Source organism: Chinchilla lanigera, unplaced genomic scaffold (genome assembly GCF_000276665.1).
Source record: "Chinchilla lanigera isolate Chin_1 unplaced genomic scaffold, ChiLan1.0 scaffold00038, whole genome shotgun sequence".
NCBI lineage: Eukaryota > Metazoa > Chordata > Mammalia > Rodentia > Chinchillidae > Chinchilla > Chinchilla lanigera.
The window spans coordinates 20566223-20585342 of record NW_004955439.1 but is presented as its reverse complement, the minus strand read 5'-3'; the positions used below and the strand labels follow the sequence as shown (position 1 = coordinate 20585342).

The 19120-nt window shown below is 39.9% G+C and overlaps 1 protein-coding gene across 2 annotated transcripts in view; it reads right to left on the bottom strand.

Moving 5' to 3' along the window:
• Positions 1-18102, bottom strand: part of Slc22a2 (solute carrier family 22 (organic cation transporter), member 2) — a 41041-nt gene extending 22939 nt beyond the window's left edge. The window contains exons 1-4 of one of the 2 annotated variants that reach the window (XM_005390704.2): positions 17407-18102; positions 15923-16026; positions 6440-6594; positions 3955-4123 (exon numbers count right to left, since the gene is read on the bottom strand). In XM_005390704.2, coding sequence (XP_005390761.1) covers positions 3955-4123; positions 6440-6594; positions 15923-16026; positions 17407-17817 — 839 coding nt within the window. In that variant the 5' untranslated portion in view covers positions 17818-18102. The remainder of the gene's footprint in view (positions 1-3954; positions 4124-6439; positions 6595-15922; positions 16027-17406) is intronic. The other variant, XM_005390703.2, reaches the window with a different exon arrangement.
• Between the last annotated feature and the right edge of the window lie 1018 nt (positions 18103-19120).

Below are 19120 nucleotides of genomic sequence, written 5' to 3'. Positions count from 1 at the left end.
GGACAAAGGTCTCCTATCCAGAGCATATAAAGAATTAAAAAATATCAGCTCCCCCAAATTCAAAGACCAAATCCAGAAATTGGCAGCTGAGATGAATACACACTTCTCAGATAATGAAATACAAATGGCAAATAAATACATGAGAAAGTGTTCAACATCATTAGTCATTCAAGAAATGCAAATTAAAACAATATTGAGATTTCATCTCACCCCAGTAAGAATGGCTATCATTAAGAAATCAACCAATAACAAATGCTGGTGAGGCTGTGGAGAAATAGGAACTCTTCTTCATTGCTGGTGGGAATGCAGACTGGTGAAACCACTGTGGAAATCAGTTTGGAGACTCCTCAGAAAACTAGGTCTAGAGATCCCATTCAACTCAGCTATTCCCCTTCTGGGTATTTTCCCAGAAGATCTGGAAACATCATATCACAGAGATATATGTGCACTCATGTTCATAGCAGAGCAATTTGTATTTGCTAAATTGTGTAAGCAATCCAAATGTCCATCCACTGAGAATTTGTTAAAAAAAATTGTGGTACTTTTATATAATGGAATATTACTCAACTATAAAGAAAGATAAAATCAAGGCTTTTATAGGGAAATGGTAACAACTAGAGACCATACTCATAAGTGTAATAAATCAGACCTACATTGATAAGAATTATATTGTCTCACTAGTGTAAGACCTGAAAGAGTGAATAAAAACTAGGAGGTGTGATAGACATTGTGAAATGGAAGGAAAATGCTCAAAAGTGAAGGGCTACTGGGATGAGGGAGAAGAGAAAAGGAAGATGGGGAAAATTGTGTGTATATATATGTATATATAGGATAGCTAACATAGTTGTCCTACTGTCTTATATCACTTTATTGAATGGAACAGTTAATGATTAATTATTTGGTCAATCTTGCATGTCTATATTTGTTTCCTTAAGTAATCACTTTGAAGTTATCAATATGTAACACAACAACCATTATTAATTCCCTGTCACCTTGTCTGTAATTCAGTATTGCTTGTACTATTCTTGTGCTACTTTCTAAATGGTTGTTTGTTAATTTGTTTTTGTTCCAAAATAAAAACAGAGATATTTAATAGAATAAAAACTAAAATGATTTTTTTGAGAATTAGAAACATTGGGTAAAAATGATAGGGGTGGAAATACTGGCTCAATCCAAAGTAATCTGAATATAATCTTTGGGTTTGTTTTACAGTAGAGTTACTTGCTTAATAAAATAGAAATTATCCTAATTCAAGGCCAGACAGTCATCTATCAAGACCTAGATAGGAGGCTACACCACAGGGCCCTAATGTCACCTGACCTCAAAGAGCTGACAGCACACTGTGCCAGTTGGGTTATGAAATGACCCAACTGGGGCCAAGAATTGGTGATGTGAGGGTTATAGAGATGACTGAACAGCTCACCAGCAAGGAGGAGGAGCTCCACCACATCCCACAAGAGGTTTTAGAGGTGGAAGATTGACTAGAGGCTCCCTCACCTGTGGCTTCCATTTCTGTCTCCGTGCCTATGAAGTCCTTTCTCCCTTTTGGATGATGTCACCTTGCTCTTCTTTGGTCTCAGATTGTATTCCTTTGCTTAGCTTTCAAAACTTGGTGATGTCTTAGATTCTGGCCCTATCTCCTTCCTCTCTCAACTCTATTCATTTCTTCTGAGTGATCTCATTTGTCCTCATAGCAACAACAAAGACATATATGAAATTTACTACAATTCCAGATCCTTAGATTACACTGGTTTCTGGATATCTACATGTGGCTTCCCTTCAGCACCTCAACTTCAGTGTGTCCAAAGCTCAGTTTGTCACCTTTCCTTCCAACCTGCTCGTCTTTCTGGACACCCAACCAACACGCAGGCACTTAAGCCTATACTGGATATCCCCTCCTTCGAGATCTCCATATGTGGTTTCCTAATGTTATGGTTTGTGTCTGGACTTCTCCCCAAAGCCTCATGCAGTCATGGGGAAGGGCTTCTAGAGTTTATGATCCATCCGTGGTCCAATGCTGGGATTATGCGTGTGAGTGCTACACCCACCTTGGGGTGGATAGTTTGCATACAAAGTAAGGGAGGGAAAGAGGCTGCTTGCTCCAGCTTCTCCCTTTTGCTCTTGTTGCTATTACTGTCTTCCACCATCATGAACTGTTGCCCTTTGCCTTGGAGTCAGTCAAGTATGGACTGAAACCTCCACAAACTATGAGCTAAATCAGCCTTACTTCCTTAATTTTAGCCTTCAGGTATTTTGTCTCAGCAATGAGAGAAAAGTAAGCAAGACACCCACCAAAACCCATGATTGCCATCTTATTAGAAATTATATAGATACAGATATAGATATAGTTTTCCTTTTCTTCCTACACATAGCTTCTTAGTTTAGCCTCTTGTCTTCTTTTTCTAGGAAGATTGAAATAGTTTCTAACTGATGCTTCTCCCTCCATTCTTTCCCCAAGAATCGTGTTTACTGCTCTGCAACTCAAATAGCCTTTCAAAAGTGCGCCCCCATCATGAAATACTGTATATAAAATTTCAGCTTGATTTTGTGGAGTGCCAAGTGGCAAAAAGTGCTCCGAGGCAGCCAGAACTTGAGTAACAAGCAGGCTTGGCTGTCAGGCTGAAACATTAGGTCTTTATTCACAGGGGAATCAAATTTTGAAGACTTTCAAACATAGGTGTGGCATGGAGAAACTGGATTTAAAATTTCCGTATGAAGATGAATCAGAGGATAGTAAGCAAATGTCTAGAAGAGCAGGTGGGACTCTACTGGAGCAGTTTAGCTGAGAAATAAGATTTCCTAATGGGAATAGGACAAAAGGGTGGATTCAGAGGAGTAAAAGTGAGCACAGGGAGACAAGGGAGATGATGATTAATCTCAGAGTATAGTACACACATTCACATGTTGAAGCCCTGACCCCCAATGTGGACCATGGAGATGGAGCCTTTGGGCAGTAACTGGGTTTAGATAAATCTCTGAGATGAGGTGACACTAATGAGATGAGATTAGTGTCCTTATAAGAAGAGGAAGTGAGATCAGAGCTCTCTCACTGAATTTCTGTCATGTGAGGACACAGAAGATGGAAGATCTCTGTAAGTTTGAGGTGGGACAGAAATCTGTCAACATCTTGTCCTTTGACTTCCTAGTCTTGATAACTATGGGAAATAAGTGTCCATTATTTAAGCATCCAGTCTTTGGTGTATGTTGTAGAATCTTGAGCTAAGACCAGAATTTTACTGGCTTTTGGTAAAGAAACAGGCATCTTGGAAAGGGTGGAGATGTTTAACCTTTAGGCCAGACAATTATAGGAAAAACAAGCTGATATATCCAGGAGGAAAAAAGTGGATTTGTTGCACAGCAGAAGGATCTGGTCTGGTAATCCAGCATCTTGTCTGCTTTATTTCAGACATGCTATGGTTTGCTAATATCTTCTGCCATTTTCCATGTGTTTCTCTTGGGAAACATATTTAATTTGCTTTGGTGATGGTGACTGGTATGGTCCTAGAGTGCCATGATGGCCTTATTTGGAATAATGGGTACTGTGATTGATTGAGGGTGTCTGCCCTGAGCATGGGTGTGGGGAAGTGGTGACATGAGTGCCATGCTCATCCTTCTCTATCCTAAAGCTTCCACCAATGAGGAATAAAACAGCAAGAGCAAGATTGTTGATCTCTTGTGGGTCTGTAGTCTAAGTTGTATTAAAGTTGCTGGAAGCTAATTTAAACTCCAAATAAAGTATCTGAAATGTAAGCTCCAGGACACAAAAATATTATGCCCAAAGTGAAAAGGCATTAGATTCCCATTATGGGAGCATGTAATTTTTATCTCTGAAACTTGGAGTTGGTGTTTCTGTGAAAAAACCTGAAAAATGAAGGAAATTTAGAAGCAGAGTGTGCATATTTTAACAAAATAAATGACTTCATCATCTTTTCTTTTCACTCCCAATGGACTTACCAGTAATAGAGAAGGAAGAAGAAGTTAGGCAGAGTGACTACAAGCTGCAACCACCTCCAGTGAGGAAGAGCATATGCCACCCCTGCTAGCACCAGGAGCCCAATGGTAAAGGCAACTTGGTAAAAAATCCCCACTGTTCTCCGATAGCTCAGTCCGACAAATTCTGTAACTGCAGAGAGAATCCAAAAGGACAACACATTCAGCACCACTGTGAGCTGCTGTCCGGCTATAAGGAAACCAGAACACCAGCCTCAAATATATGGAGCAGACTCCAGAGGTTTCTATACAATTCTCTGAACTTTTAAAAATGTTCTTTGGGGCCTTATTATGTTACAGTTATTACTATTGTATTAATTAATAGATATCTATAACCCCATATCAGATTTAAAATAAAAAACTTGCCAGTATGAACAAAAATGTTTATTTATAGAATAATTTCAGAGTCAAATGCAATTGTATTTCAGCTAAGTGAAGAACTTTTCATCTAAAATAATAAGACAGTGATAACTCATGATCAAAATTAATGTATCAAGCATTAAATTTACATTTTAGACAACTTGTATATAAATGAACACCTGACTATAACTTGTTTTCTCATAAGGTAAACATTTCCTTTGCAATCTTGCTTATCTGTGCAAAAGACTAAAAACTGAGAAGTAGGCTGAATTTGGAAGTACTAGCTGCAAAAGCACATTTTACAATTTTCAGGAATTTTGGAAACAAGTTATTAAATTTATTATTATCTTGAAATCAGCCATAGTAGAAGTATTTAAACTTAGGAAGTTGAAAACAACTAGAAATCAGGGTTTTTTACATTCCAAGAACCAATTTAGGAGCACAATACTCACTAAACACGGTATAACAATCAGCTTTATCCCATCCCATGACTGCACCATGGCAGATGTATGAGGTTCATGTGCATGGAACAAGGGGACAGTTGTTTCATGTGACAGACATAGAAGCATTGAAGCTCCAGATGTTCCACAAACCATAGTTTTGGGTTTAAATGTTCGGCAAATATGTTAAAGGCTTCAACTATTTATAAACCAAATAGAAATGTACTCTAAAATATTTCTATAAATAACTGAATTATTTGAAGAATTTAAAAACAGCAAAAAGTGGCTGGGGATTTAGCTCAGCGGCACAGTGCCTGCCTGTCAAGCACGAGGTCATGAGTTCGATTCTCGGTACCAGAAAGAAAACAAAACAAAACAAAAACACAGCTAAATAAATTGATAGCAAGAAAAGAAAGAAAGAAAGAAAGAAAGAAAGAAAGAAAGAAAGAAAGAAAGAAAGAAAGAAAGGAAGGAAGAAAGAAAGAGAAAAGAAACAGAAGGAAAGAAAGCAAACCAGTGCTCAATAAATACAAATGTCTTTCAAAGTGACTGGGGTCATGGATGAGCTTTGGGAAAGGCTGGTAGGAGGAGGAAAGGGAGTAACAAGGTATACATCAAAGGCTCAAGAGTATTCAGAGGGACTGGAGAAGAAATGAATGGAAGGAGGCTGAGATTGACTTTTGCTGAAATATATATATACACAATTAAATTCTACATACTGCATGCTCTAGAAGCCAAATTATTGGTTGAATAACTGCATACAAGATCTCCTTCATTGGCCAAATGTTATTTTAGATGCCTGCCCTGGTGGGAATAGTATTAAGAATCATCTCCTTTTCCTGTCACAAAATTTCTCAAATTGGCTTTATTAGGTAAAACTACGTAAGCACATACATTCGAGTTCTCTCATGTCTAAAGAGCATTATTATTGTTATTGTTAGTAATATAACTTCAAATGTCCCTTTCCCTTTGTGTAGATGCTATTCAATCACAACAAAAGAGAAAGTGATGATGAGGGTTAATTTCAAAGGTCTACTTACGGCTATGATATTTCTCTATGCTCTAAATATGCTTTGTTGTTAGAATTCAAATATGCTATCACAGTCCATGGATTTTAACCATATTCTGGCTACTAATGAGGAGGGTAAAAATAATATTCCTGATTTTACAAATGGCTTGCTGAGGTGCTGAACCTGTTTCCATTACAGTATTTGTACTCTCTATGGTTTTGTACACAAATTGAGGATAACTGTGGCTTACTAGAATGGATGTAGGCAGAGCAATGAAGTGCTTTATGCATCAAACATATCTCTCACCATTGCATCTATCTGATCCCATTGTGTCTGAATGGGCCTTGTGGGTTAGGTTTCCTCTCTACATAACACTCTACGGTGCAGAAAACAGAAATTCCGAAAGCGCTATATAGAAATCTGGCTGGCAAGATATTTGCCCTTGTCTCTGCCTCCACTGTTTTCTTTTTGTAGAAGGAATGCAGAAAGAGCTGATTAGACAATTTAAGAACATTTTTGGATACAGACTAAATCTCTCAACATTGTCTTGAAGCTGGGTCCTTGTTTCATCCCCCACCTGATGCTACTTTGGCAGCCAAGTCCCTGTGCTCTCACACCTACAACCATTATCATTCTTACTCAGAGTATAGCCGATTATCCAGCCTGCTTTGCTGACCAGTCCTTGGATCAAGCGAAACAGTAACATCCATGTGTAGTTTGGGGAAATGGCCATGAGAACCCCAGATGAAGCATTTATGAGAATTGTTATCAAGAGGCAGATTTTACGGCCAAACCTGTGGAGAGGTAAACAACAAAAGCAAACACAATTAAATTTGAATCATAAAAGTTGCAGAAAGATCATGGAAGTTATGGAAATCTAATTAAAAGCAGAAGTTAACTTTAAATTACTATCAAGGCTTTATATCCACAAAGATAATTCCTGACTGCGGTTCTGTTTAGGAGATTTTTTTAGTGTATAAAATTGATGCGCAGAGAGCCCTGTTCTCTCCAGGGCTGAAGAATCTCAGCTCCACACTGTGGTGAGCATTCAGGAGGGGTTTGTCCTTCCAGGCCACCCAGTGCTAATGCCCCAAGGGCTTAGTTAGGTCTTACATCATCCTATGAGCTGAGTTTTTTGCATTAACAGTCTCAACCAACTGCCCACCTTTACTTTAGGAAAAACAAAATTTGATAGTATATATGCCTATTTGTTTTTTTTTTTTTTTTTTTTTTTTTTTGGTTTTTCTCCGGTACCGGGAACCGAGCTCACGACCTTGCGCTTGCCAGGCAAGCGCTTTTGCCGCTGAGCTAAATCCCCAGCCCCCTATGCCTATTTGTTTTTAACAGTACATTTGAAATTTTGTGGTCTTTGCATGTCTGTATGTCTTTGGTTTCACATGTTACAATTCCAAGGTGCTTTTGTTGTGGAGCTCCTTTTAGGATGAACTCCATACTTAAGATTTGAGGGAACTCGGCTTTCATTAGTTTAGGGACTTTGGAGAGTTGTCCAAGAATAGAGCAAGAAAAAATGGCAAGTTAGGTTTAATCATGGTCTTAATACTTAGTAGGGTGTTTGGCAAGTTATTCAACTCTATTCAATTACTTCAAATGAAAAAGACTTATCTGACCAGCTGAAAAGAGGATTAAGTAAGTTATTAGAGGCAAGGAGCTTAATAAAGTCTTCTTTGCTTTCTTCCTCTGTTTGCACAGCTGGTGCCAAAGTTTAAATGTGTTTTGTCCCCCAGGGACACATGAGTTTGAAACTTGGTTTCATTGTGGGAGTGTTAGGAGACAGGAAATTGCTAAAAGGTGGAACCTAGTGGGAGATCCTTAGATTTTTAGGGGCCTTGCCCTTACCGAAGATTAAGGAGGTTCTCAAGAAAGAGAGTTGTAGAGAGCAAATTGATCTTTGAATCGCTCTCTGGCTTCCTGTTTTGTGGTGTGATCTCTTCCTCCCATGCATATTCCCAACATCATTTTTTAAGCTTTAAAAGTAATCTTATTTTTGAAAAGTTAGCACATACATTATAGGAAACAAAAACACAAGAAGCACAGAATAAAGTCATTTGCAGTCAAGCTTTGTTGGATGTGTCCTTCTAGGTCCTGTGTATGTACATAACATGGGTGATATTGTACAGTGTTGTGTGCTTTCCCACACACCATGAATATTAACCAAGTCAAAATCCCAAAGCTACAAGAATAGTTTTGATAACCAAGAAAACACTGTATCATCTCAGTTTGTTAGAAAAAATTGTAGTCCTGTCTTTCTTGGGGAAAAAATTTCACTGAAGAGCAAAATGGCAATAGATCTCTAGATAGAAGCACTGGCAGACTTAAAATTAAAATACCACATTCTTGACCAGGCATGGTGGCACATGCTTATAATTCCAGCACTTGAGAGGCTGAGGCAGGAGGATTACTGCAAGTTTGAGGTTAGCTGAGGCTACATAGTGCATTCAAGGCCAGCCTGAACTACATAGCAAGACCCTATCTCAAAACAAACAAAACAAAACAAAACAAAACAAAACAAAAACTTGCATTCTCTTAATGTTCAATTTAAAATGTGACATAAAGCAACAAAGTACACCAAGCATATTTGTAAGAGTTACTAGGTCTCCATTATTAAATGCATCCACCATTATGATGGCACATACTAATTGATCCTCACCAGAGCTGAGTTGATGTGGTGCCCTGCAATCAAACCTCCAGAACTAGGGCCAGAGATATAGCTCAGCTGCACAGCTCCTGCCTAGCAAGGACAAGTTCTTGAGTTTGATTCCTGGTACCAAAAACAGCCCCCGCCCCCAGAACTACAGAATAAATAAACCTCTTTTCTCTGTAGAGTTACTCAGTCTCAGGTATTACATTAGAGTAACAGAACATGGACTAAAACATCTGGTTGTCAGAGAATGGACTTGAAGCCCTCTTACATTTTCATCATGTTCTCCTAGTTGTGTTCTAAAAGACACTTTAATTTGCTCTCTGGATATTTTGAAAATATTTCAGAGAAAACAATAGTCTTCATTTTACCCTCTTCAACTAGAATAAATATTTGTCACTAGTATTGCACATCCTAAAGGTGGATGAAGATTTTATAATTGCTGTTTGTATTAATAGGCAACAATGTTCTGGTTACTATTTCAAATACTAACATCATTGTTATGGCTTGTGTTTCGATGTTTCCCCAAAGTCTCATATGGTCATAGGTAGGGCTTTTCAGGGTGGCTGGATCTAGAGTGTGTGATGTTGGGATTAAGTGTGTGATACTAGGATCAAGGGTATGTGATTACTAAACTGGTCCATTGATTAGTTTGGGATAATTCTGGGAGTGGATAATGGGAAGGCCCTCCCTGGGTATGAGTGCTGCCCTAAGGATGGGTAACCTGAACAGAATATAAGGGACAGAAAGAGGGCTGGTGTGATCACTTGTCACTGCTGCTTTCTACTTGCATACTCTGCTGCCTTCCTGCCTTCTTCCTGTCATGAATTTTTTCTCCTCTGCTATTCCAACTTGCCTTGGAGCCAGCTGACTATGAACTAAAGCCTCTACAAACTGTGAACTGAGATAAACCTTTTCTCCTTTAACTTTGGGTGTTGGGTATTTTGTCTCAGCAACAAAAAAAGTAAGACAATCATTAATAATTATTTTAGATTGTTAATGTTTTAAACCTCAAATTTAAAGTTCAAGCACTTGCATTAGTAATTAACATAAACTACTAAACTTCTTAAAACTCTCTTTGGCCATATCATTTCCTGATTCTCTGTTACTTGCTCTCTGTTGTAAATATATAACTCCTTGGCTTTTAATTCAAAACCTTCCAAAGTCACATGTCACTTAATTTTAGCCCCTACCCCCATTCTCCTGCCTTAAACCCTTTCTTTTATCCTTAGGTTTTATAATCTATAAACATTTGCTCAAGTAGTAATTTTTCAACATCCATGGCTGATTCAGGCACACAGTATAACAGTGATGCTGCTGCAATGGATGAAATCCTTGGATAAGGGAGAGGAAATATTCACCATTGAGAATATAAGCAAGGAAACACTATCCATGATGTAGAAAAACTTCACTGTTGAACATGCTCCAATTAAGGATGCAATTCTCTTTTGAAAAACTAAGGCATTTTTGGTGGGCTGGGATAGTGGTGTGAGACCAGCTTCAATAGATCAATTTAAATGATTACATGAAAGATAAACAGATAAAACAGCAAAGAAGGAATTGACAGCCAGTACTGCCACCTTTATAATTCCTTTTGCTGCTTGCTACTTGGTAGTTGGTAGAACTCTCAGCATAGTGGGAAGGCATGGATGAGCACCATTTGGGGGCTGGTTGAAGATGCAGACTCTCTGGCCCACCTAGACAGACTGTATCAGAACCTGACTTCTAACAGGATCCTAGGGGATTTGTATGCACGTTAGCATCTGGGAAGCAGTGCTTCAATTTCATTGCATCTCAGTTTCCTCTATAAATGATGGATGTATAATCTACCTTAAAAGCTGCTGTAATCCAAATGAAATATTAACAAGTGAGGATACCCAATGAAGCAACTTGCACATAGTAGTCATTCGATAAGTTGTTTTAGAAGATCCTGTGCAGTTAGGTACATTGGGATACAACATACTGGGGCTTTGCTTCTTCTTTGATCTGGGTCCATCAGAACATAGAGACAGTGGCTATTGGCTCATGGGAGCTAATAGTTAGACTCAGAAAATTTGCAAGCTCATTAAACACAGCCATTGCTGAAAATTAAATTATATATACTTAAAATGAAATAAGTTACATTAAAAACAAGGGTAATAAGCATGCAAAACATACTGCTTCGTAATTATTCTACTACATTTGACTATTTATGCTCTTGAGGTTATTCATGTCTATTGTAGCTGTGTGTGGGAAATGCTGTGTAACAGCGTAAATTTCTAGCCATCTCTGTCCAGTGACATAGGTAGCTTGTAAGGGACCATGGCCCCTGCAGAAAGCCAGTTGTTAAACACCTACAAGCATGCCACTAAATCTTGCACTTATTATCATTTATCATGAGATTGAAAAACCTGGAATTGATGAAGAATTACTTTTTATGTTTCAGGTGATACTCAAAAATCCCTTCTTAGGAAGTAAGATGAAGAAATAAATTAGATATCTTATTATTATGGTTGATATATTGTGTTACCTTGGGGAGTTTATAGGTTTGGTTAAGTGACTTAACAGTTTTATATCTTGGGGTAAAAAGGACATGTTTTTATCTTTTTGGGATGTTGTTTATTATGTCAACTTAAAAAGTTTAAAAGTTTGTTTATTGTGTCAACTTAAAAAGTTTAACTATGTAGCTTAAAAGGCAGTTAAGGTGTTTATTTTATATTTACCTTGAGCCTGTGTAAGAGGAAGGCATGCAGAGGGTGAGGGTGTAAAAGACCGCCCCCAAGTAGGGATGGTACCACTCACAATTACTCCTAGTGACCCCTTAGCAAAATTTTTGCTTTCTGTCCCCACAACCTTATGTTCTGCTGACTTAGACATCTTAGTTCCAGAGGGGGAAAAGCTTGTACCAGAAAACACAACAATGATACCATTAAACTAAAAACTAAGATTTCCCTCTGGTCACTTTAGTCTTCTCATGCCTCTGAGGAAACAAGCTGAAAAGGGAGTCACAGGGTTGTCAGGGATAACTGACCCAGATTATCAAGGGGAAATTGGACTACTACTCCACAATGGGGGAAAGGAAAAATATATGTGGAGTGCAGGAGATCCCTTAGGGCGCCTCTTAATATTACCATGCCCTGTTATTAAAATCAATAGGAAACTACAACAACCTAATATAGGCACAATGAGAAATGGCCCAGAGCCTTCAAAAATAAAGGTATGGTTCACTCCACCAGGGAAAGAACCAAGACCTGCTGAGGTGCTTGCTAAAGGCCAAAAAAAAACCCAAAAATACAAAATAGATAGTAAAAGAAGATAGTTCTAAATACCAATTACAACCACGTGATCAGCTACAAAAAATATAATTATACTATTCCTCCACAAATATCATTCTAATATAATATAATGTTGATAGACTTACTACTGGTCCTTAAAAATTGTTAAACTGTGTTATAATGTTCAAGTTATATATATAAAAAAAATAAACATCACCCCCAAAAAACTTACCTTCTATTTTAATAAAAAAATTAATACATAAAATAGTTATAATATGTTAGGCATAATTATAACCATGTCTTTATATCTAAAAACTAGTTTTAAAAAGGTGTCTGACAGCCAAGTTGACAAGGGGTGGAATGTTATGGTTGATACATTGTGTCAATTTGGGGAGTCTAGAGGTTTGGCTAAGTAACTCAGCAGTTCTGCATCTTGGGGTAAAAAGGACATGCCCTTACCCTCCTGGAATGTTGTTTATTGTGTCAATTTAAAAAGTTTAAAAGGTTAACTATATACTCAAAAGAGAGCCAAGGTGCTTACTTTATATTCATCCTGAGCCCATGCAAGAGGAAGGCATGCAGAGGGTGGGGGTGTAAAAGACCACCCCACGCCACCAAAGCCAGTAGACTGCATAAAAAAACAGGCTACCTGCCGCCATTCCCCTTTGCTCTTACTGCTTTACTATCTTTCACAGCTGTAAACATTTACCCTCTGCCATGTGCCACTCTGCCTCAAAGCCAGCCAAATATAAACTAAAACCTCCAGAAACTATAAGCTAAATAAACCTTTCCTTCCTTAATTTTGGGCATTAAATATTTTGTCTTAACAACAACAACAAAATAACCAAGACACTTATGAAAGTTTTATTTACAAATTCTTGGTCATCTGACTTTCCTTTGTTTTGCAAAGCTAGCTCTCAAGAAGTAGACTTGCCTGTTGACTTACTTTAAAATCCTTCCTCCCTCCTATTCTCCCTTCCTCCCTTCCTCCCTTCCTCCCTTCCTCCCTTTCTCCCTTCCTCCCTTCCTCCCTTTCTCCCTTCCTCCCTTCCTCCCTTTCTCCCTTCCTCCCTTCCTCCCTTCTTCCCTTCCTCCTTCCCTTCCTCTCTCCCTCCCTTCCTTCCTTCCTCCCTTCCTCCCTTTCTCCCTTCCTCCCTTCCTCCCTTCTTCCCTTCCTCCTTCCCTTCCTCTCTCCCTCCCTCCCTTCCTTCCTTCCTTCTGTCCTTCCTTCTTCCTGCCTTCCTGCCTTCCTACTTTCCCTCCTTCCCAGTATTCTTATTTATATCCTATTGATATTGTCTTCCTAGGTTTTTTTCAAAAAGACACCATAATCAGCTGTTAGGGTATATTTTTAAAATTCTTCATGGAAGACAATACATTCTACTTAATGATCATTCCATGTGTGGATAAAATGGGTTTCCATGAAATTATTGTACTAAATTCCTGTAAAAAATCTGAAACTTGCAGGTGTTAAGTATGCAAAAGATAAATTGCTTCATATTTTTTGAGCCCTGTGCCCGTTGTCTTACTTCTGGTCCCCTTGCACCTTCTTGCATGTATGCACAAATAGAACAAAGAAGTTCATGATCAAAAAGCCTCCAGACAGTTTAAGAAAAAGAAGTAGAATCCAAGCATGGTGTCTCATGCCTGTAATTCTAATACTCTGAGAAGCTGAAGTAGGAGAACTGCAGGTTCGAGCCCAACCTGGGCAATATAGTCATTTAATTAGACTGTCTCAAAATAAAAATTAAAAAAGGGTTAGGGACTTAGCTCAGTGCAAAGGCTTTGGGTTCAATCTGCAGTACCAGACTGAAAGAGAGAGAGAGAGAGAGAGAGAGAGAGAGAGAGAGAGAGAGAGAGAGAGAAAGAGAAAGAGAAAGAGAGGGAGAGAGAGGAGGAAATGAAGGCATGTGAACAATGTTTTGGGTAGGAATACTGAATGATCATCTTTCCAGGGGAGACTTCCTCAGCAAAAGCAGAATGATGAGGTCATCTAAGGAGGAGGATAATTGACTGGGCATTATCACTCAGGAATGTACCCTCAGGAAAGAGTTAGAACCCACCTCCTACTCCTTGAGTGGGATGAAAATAATTAACTCACGTCTGCAGCCCACTTCATGTGTTCCCATGTTTCCCTGGGGGAGTTGAGTGTTCATGTCCCCAGCTCACTGGGCACAGGAGCTGCCAGCCAACTGCCCCAGGGAGCAAGGCTGGACCCTGGATATCCCTTTAATGAATCTGTCTTGATTTATTGCGTTATCTCCAAAGACCTGTCCTTGGTTTTGGGGTAACAGCAGTAAAAATGATGACCTTCCTCTCTACCTCATAAGCTTCCCACAGGAAACCCCCCTTGGGGGGGCACTGTCAGGAAGGCTGAGCAGATGGTTGCCGTGCATAGTGATGGTGATGACAGAGTGGCCTTTTAGTCCCAGCACCTCAGCTGTTATCCTTCCTCCCTCCTGCTGCCAAATGGGCCCATGCTCCGTAATTGCACTGAGCTTTCCTTGTGGACGGCCAATATATTCACTACTTTTAGTCAGCCTGAGAATATCATACAACCAGAGAAAATATTTGCCTATATTTATTATTATACTCACAGGTCTGGTCACATGATAGGTGCAGTTGGGGAGGGCACAGGAGGGTAATGAGTACAAAGTATATTTATATTTATTTCAGAGTTAAATATGTATTTCATACATAAATATATAATTAAGTCATATAGTTATATATTATATACAATTAAGTCATACAGTTATATACTCTATGGAATTATACACAGTTACAAGGGCTGGTTAAAAATACAGTGTGCGCTTAAATTTTTAAAACATTTATTTCATTAAAAAGCACATTGCCACAAATCCTTCTCAAAACATCATCCCTCACTTCAAATACATTTATCTCATCATTCTTCTCACTTTCTGAAGCAGTCTTGGAAGCAGTCCTTTCTGAAGCAGACATTTTTTCTTGTGTGTCTTTACCAGGTCTGATAAAAAAATACAGTGATTGCTACTGCTGAGTATCATCTACCAGAAAAGCAGTCTTATAAAGGCATCACCATGTGTCCTCATCTACCTTCTCCAAAGCCAAAATGACCATGAAAGGTAAAGGTTTTGAATCAATTCAGGACATCCAGGCACCCATGACAGTGCAACAGAAGACTCTCAGGAGAGAAGACTCTCAGGAGAGAAAACTTCCAGAACTGCTTCAGAAAGTGGCAAGAACCATGGAGTTAGCATGTTTGAAGTGAGGGAGAGTATTTTGAGGAGGCTTAATGTAAATGAGTCTTTATTGTAATAAATAAAATTTAATTTAAGTGTTTATCGTATTTGATCATACTGCCTATATATTTGCATATATATCTCTTACTAGGTGGCTGATGATGAAAAGAAATGGTCTGTCTACAACCTCACATGCAATGCCTGGCACCTAGAAAACACTCAGTACCTAGTAAGCGTTATGAATATTAGGTAATTTGCCTGCGTGGCCATGTTATCTAAAGTGCTTATCAGGGATAAAACAAATGATTCTGTTCCTTTCCCTTTTGAAGACTCCTAAAAATATCAAGTTGGTCATGAATAGATCAGAGAATAGTGTTCTAAGGGACTTTAAATGTGGGATTAAAATGCTGGGTGAATCAAATACAGGGCTGGCTTGGTTACTGTGGACACTGAACACGGACTTCTCTGAGAGGACCAATTGTTATGGCCTCTCTTCATTTCTACAGGGACACTTGCTTTATGGAAGGGTCTGCACCTCTCCTGGTATACACAGCCCAGTTCTACTTTCATTAGACTCATTATATGCAAGGTTCTGTAACACAATCCCATGTGGCCCCAGAAACCCAATTCAGGAAATCTGCAGGCTGACAGGCAATGGGAACATTCTGTGCTCGGCCTGGTGCTCAAAGCCCTGATGCATGAGGGAAGGTAGAGGATGGGAAGAAACTCACAGGCCCTAAGGGCTCATGACCAAGTTGGAGGAAATGAGGCAAAAAAAAAAAAAAAAAAGGAATTACAAAAGGGATTAAATCATCTTTTACTCTCCTTTCTGGCTCTTAGCTGTTGGATATCCCACAAGAAAAAAATTGCTGCCTAGTGCTGAAACATCTTTGCCTGACCGTACAGCATTTGAAAATAAAGGCATGAGTCATTAACAAAGCGGTAGAAGAAATCTAAGACTGTGAAGTTGCCCTACAGGTGTTTCACCTACCTGTCTGCTAGGTAGCCAATGGCCACAGCACCAACAAAAAACCCTACATTCACAGCTGACTGAAACAGGTCCAGCATCCAGGAGTTGGTACACACTAGGTTGAACTGTCCAGATATGAGACATGTTCCAGGCCAGGAAAGAAAGAAAGCATAATCCTGTTAGACACAATTCAGCCAGGAAGCCCCCTGAGTATTCTTTGAACTGGTGTGGCTAAGTGGCAACAACCCAACAGTTCCTTACACATGTTAATGTTCTTTATGCCACCAAAATATTGGGTCCAAAATCCATCTAACATCCCACCTTGCAGTGTGACATTTGACTAAACTAGAGGAGTGGCTAATCAGCCAAACATGCAGAATGATTCTACTTACAAACAAATCCACTTTTCCTTCCTAGTTTTAATACACAGAGGTAAATAGCTGTGTGGATATAACGCATGTGCAGCCAGAAGGAGACTGGGTTGTTGAGCATTTCTTAGCTGACTTTTTAACAATAAGGGATTCAGAGTGTCTTGCTAATTGCTGGTGCAATTGCTTTCCTCTGAAATAAGGCAAGTGGTAGGGTCAGCAGATGCTGGCCCAAAAATCAGGACATTTGACTTCTAGAGTTAATTCTGTTGTCACTCAATCTGTGTTGGGCACAGAACTTTGCTCTACTCTGGGTCTCTATTTCCTCTTCTGTACAAAGAGATAGGATTGGCCACACTGTAGAACCTCTTAGGCTTATATAGTGTTAAGTCCACGAACCTCTGTATTACACACGGCTACTCACTACTGTCTTTCAAATGAAGCTCCACTGCCCCAATATGCAACTTGCACAGCAGGTCTTCACATTATGCAAGTGGTCCTCTCAGTTAAGCTGGAGAGCTCACTTTTATTTTCAGGGTAATTTCTCTTCCATTTTGCTTTGCATCCAATAAACATGTCTGTGAATGTTCTTTTCTCTTATGGAATGAAGCTTCCAATTAGATTTTGCTACTAATATACTTTTTGATAAAAATAATTGTGTCATAGCAAAATCTTCAGCCCAAATGATTTCCTATGGACATTGAGCAAATTAAAGAGGAAAACATGGTCATCAAGTGAAAAGCACAGTAACTCACAGTAAAGCACCATTCAGGTGAATGCTACTAGCTGTCCATGTCACTTGTGTGGTGGTAAACAGAGGCAGAGAACCGGCTTTCAGAAAAAGAGGAAGCTTGAAAATATTCCCTTTCCTGGCATCAAGTCCTTTTCTTGTTTCTTACTGCTGAGACTTGCATGAACTAGAACCACTGTCAGAATCTGAGGTAGTTTTAACTAATCCACTCATACTCAAGACAAATTAGAAGCTGCATGTTTTCACTTGGAAATTAGGATTTTATAATATATATCAAGTCTAAAAAGCATGTCTAGGCAATTCTAAGAACCAAGTGTTTTCTGGTTTCTTCCTAAAGAAAAGTTCAATTATTTGCCTTTTTTGTTCAGAGTCCTGAGTTCACTTACCTCAGTGACGATGGAGGAGCCAGGCGTGTCGTACACCCAGCCGTGCTGACAGGGGCCCAGTGGCAGGCGGCTCCTGTTGTCAGGCAGGCTGGACAGAGGGTCCACGCAGCTAAGGGTGCTCTGGTTCCAGTCCACCTGGTACTGCATGCACTGGTGGAGAAAGGCCTCATTCTCAGCCCCCAGGCCTGGCACTGTGTAGTTGAGCTCTTCAGCCTGGCTCCAGCCACATCGCTGACTCAGCTCGGCCACCCCGGGGCTCCAGCAGTGGTGGTTGGGGGTGAAGCCGAAGAAGACGATGCCCACATAGATGGGGGTAAAGGCAGCTGAGAGCAGAGTTAAGAGGAAAAATGTTTGTTTCTGGAAAAAATGGAATTCCCCTATATGCTCTAAAATATCATCCATGGATGGCATGATTCCTGGAGGCTACAGCCCTGACAAGTCCAGTGCAATGTCCCAAGTGCTGTTGAGAGCGGCTGCAACCAGCTCAGCACAACTCAGGACCAATAGTTGAAGGGTGAGAGTTAGTTGACTTTAGAAAGGGACCAGCCTATCAGCCGGGCTTCTCCTCGGTTGGGCCAACTTTGAACTGTACCCCTCTCCAGTGAGGGAAGGTCCTGCTGTTGCCCAGAAATAGTTAGATCAGGCCCCTGAGGCGCAGTGTTGTGTTTATTGTAACATTCTCTCTGAGTTTGTCTCTGCCTCTTACTAGCATGCAAACAATCACTTCTCTGTACTGCACGGGGAGAAATCTGAGTCCCTCCACATATTGTCTTGTGTTAATCTTTCTCTAGCATGCCAGGGATAAAGGAAATTAATATACTCCTATCTCATCAGCACAGCTGGCCTTGGCATCAGGTGCCATGGAGAGGGTATGCACTTTGTGCTGTGCTTGCCCAGTGCAAAGTGCACCAGGGTCTCATGTCACACTCCAGTTCTGCTGCTAGGCTCTTTCTACAAACAAGTGGGCTTGGAAGGCATGCTGTGACTGCTTGCTTAGATTTCTCCAGATGTTATCATTCTGGCCTTCCCCTCAACCATGTGAGCAGAAAGAATAAAATGTTTGCTTCACACATAGATCAAGTGTAAATGCAGACAAGAGTGTTTTGTGTCATTGTCTTTTTTTTTGTCCTAAGTATTTCTTAGGTTAAGTTGTCTCTTTAGGATGGTAGTCAGGGCATCCAAATGTAAAGGGACAGGCAGGTCATCTGTCCTGATGGACAGGATGATCCTCAGAGCGTTATGACACTACCAAGCAGAGGCGGCTTTCTGATAAACCTGCATGATACAGCCCCAGAAATTTAGTCCAGCTTGCTTTCTTCTCTTCCCTCCTCCTCCTCTGTTGAATATTCACTGAGTTTAACAGTGTGGTGTGAAGGTAGTGACCTGCTGGCCTCTCCGTGGTCTTGTCTGGCTCACACAGGGCCTCTGTACATACTAGGGCACTGCAGTCCATTGGTCATTTACTAAGAGACAGATAGGTTTGGTGCCGTTTAGGGGCTGCCTTGGAGGTGGCCAGAGTCCTATGTACATGAGTCAGAAGCTGAAGCCGTGTTTCTCTGCTGTCAGTTCTTCTGTTATTCACCGGAAGACTGTGGGAGTGGGCAAGTTAAAAGTGACTAAGTATCCAAGCTCATTCTGCTCCCAGGGACGAGAGAAATTTACAAATGCTTGCACCTAGATTTGACTCATGGATACAGTCCATGTCTAGACACCA